This window comes from Trachymyrmex septentrionalis, unplaced genomic scaffold (genome assembly GCF_001594115.1).
Source record: "Trachymyrmex septentrionalis isolate Tsep2-gDNA-1 unplaced genomic scaffold, Tsep1.0 C3292229, whole genome shotgun sequence".
Classification (NCBI taxonomy): Eukaryota; Metazoa; Arthropoda; class Insecta; order Hymenoptera; family Formicidae; genus Trachymyrmex; species Trachymyrmex septentrionalis.
Genome location: NW_017302616.1, coordinates 1 through 381, shown reverse-complemented (window position 1 = coordinate 381; position 381 = coordinate 1). Strand labels below are relative to the sequence as shown.

Below are 381 nucleotides of genomic sequence, written 5' to 3'. Positions count from 1 at the left end.
ACCACATCCGTCAATACCCGGTATAAGAAATACTTCAGTCGTAGTGTTCTGTCTGTTAGTTGAAAAATCTGTTGGGGAAACAAAGTCTTCATTTTTTAATGTAATACCAACTAAAAGTTTTAAACCGTCTGACTTCTCTATGTCAAATTTCTTATCATCATCCACATCATTGTCACCGATGCTTGTAATAGACATCTTAATGAGTTTTGCGAAAGTAAGATTTCTTATCTCTTGTGCTGTGACAAATATATCAAATTCTCGTTCCAGAGTTTGCTTGATTTCTACAGCCATCATGGAGTCCATTCCAAGTTCGGCAAGAGATGAATTTGGACTTACAACTTTTATGTCACTTATGTCTACAATATAGAATATAAAATTATT

The 381-nt window shown here is 33.9% G+C and overlaps 1 protein-coding gene across 1 annotated transcript; it reads right to left on the bottom strand.

Annotated features, from left to right (window-relative positions):
* Nucleotides 1-5: 5 nt before the first annotated feature.
* LOC108750060 (fatty acid synthase-like) lies at nucleotides 6-363 on the bottom strand (the record flags this gene model as incomplete). The annotated part of the gene is made up of 1 exon (XM_018489663.1): nucleotides 6-363. A coding segment is annotated over one exon (358 nt), but the record flags the coding sequence as incomplete, so codon positions are not given.
* Nucleotides 364-381: the final 18 nt, after the last annotated feature.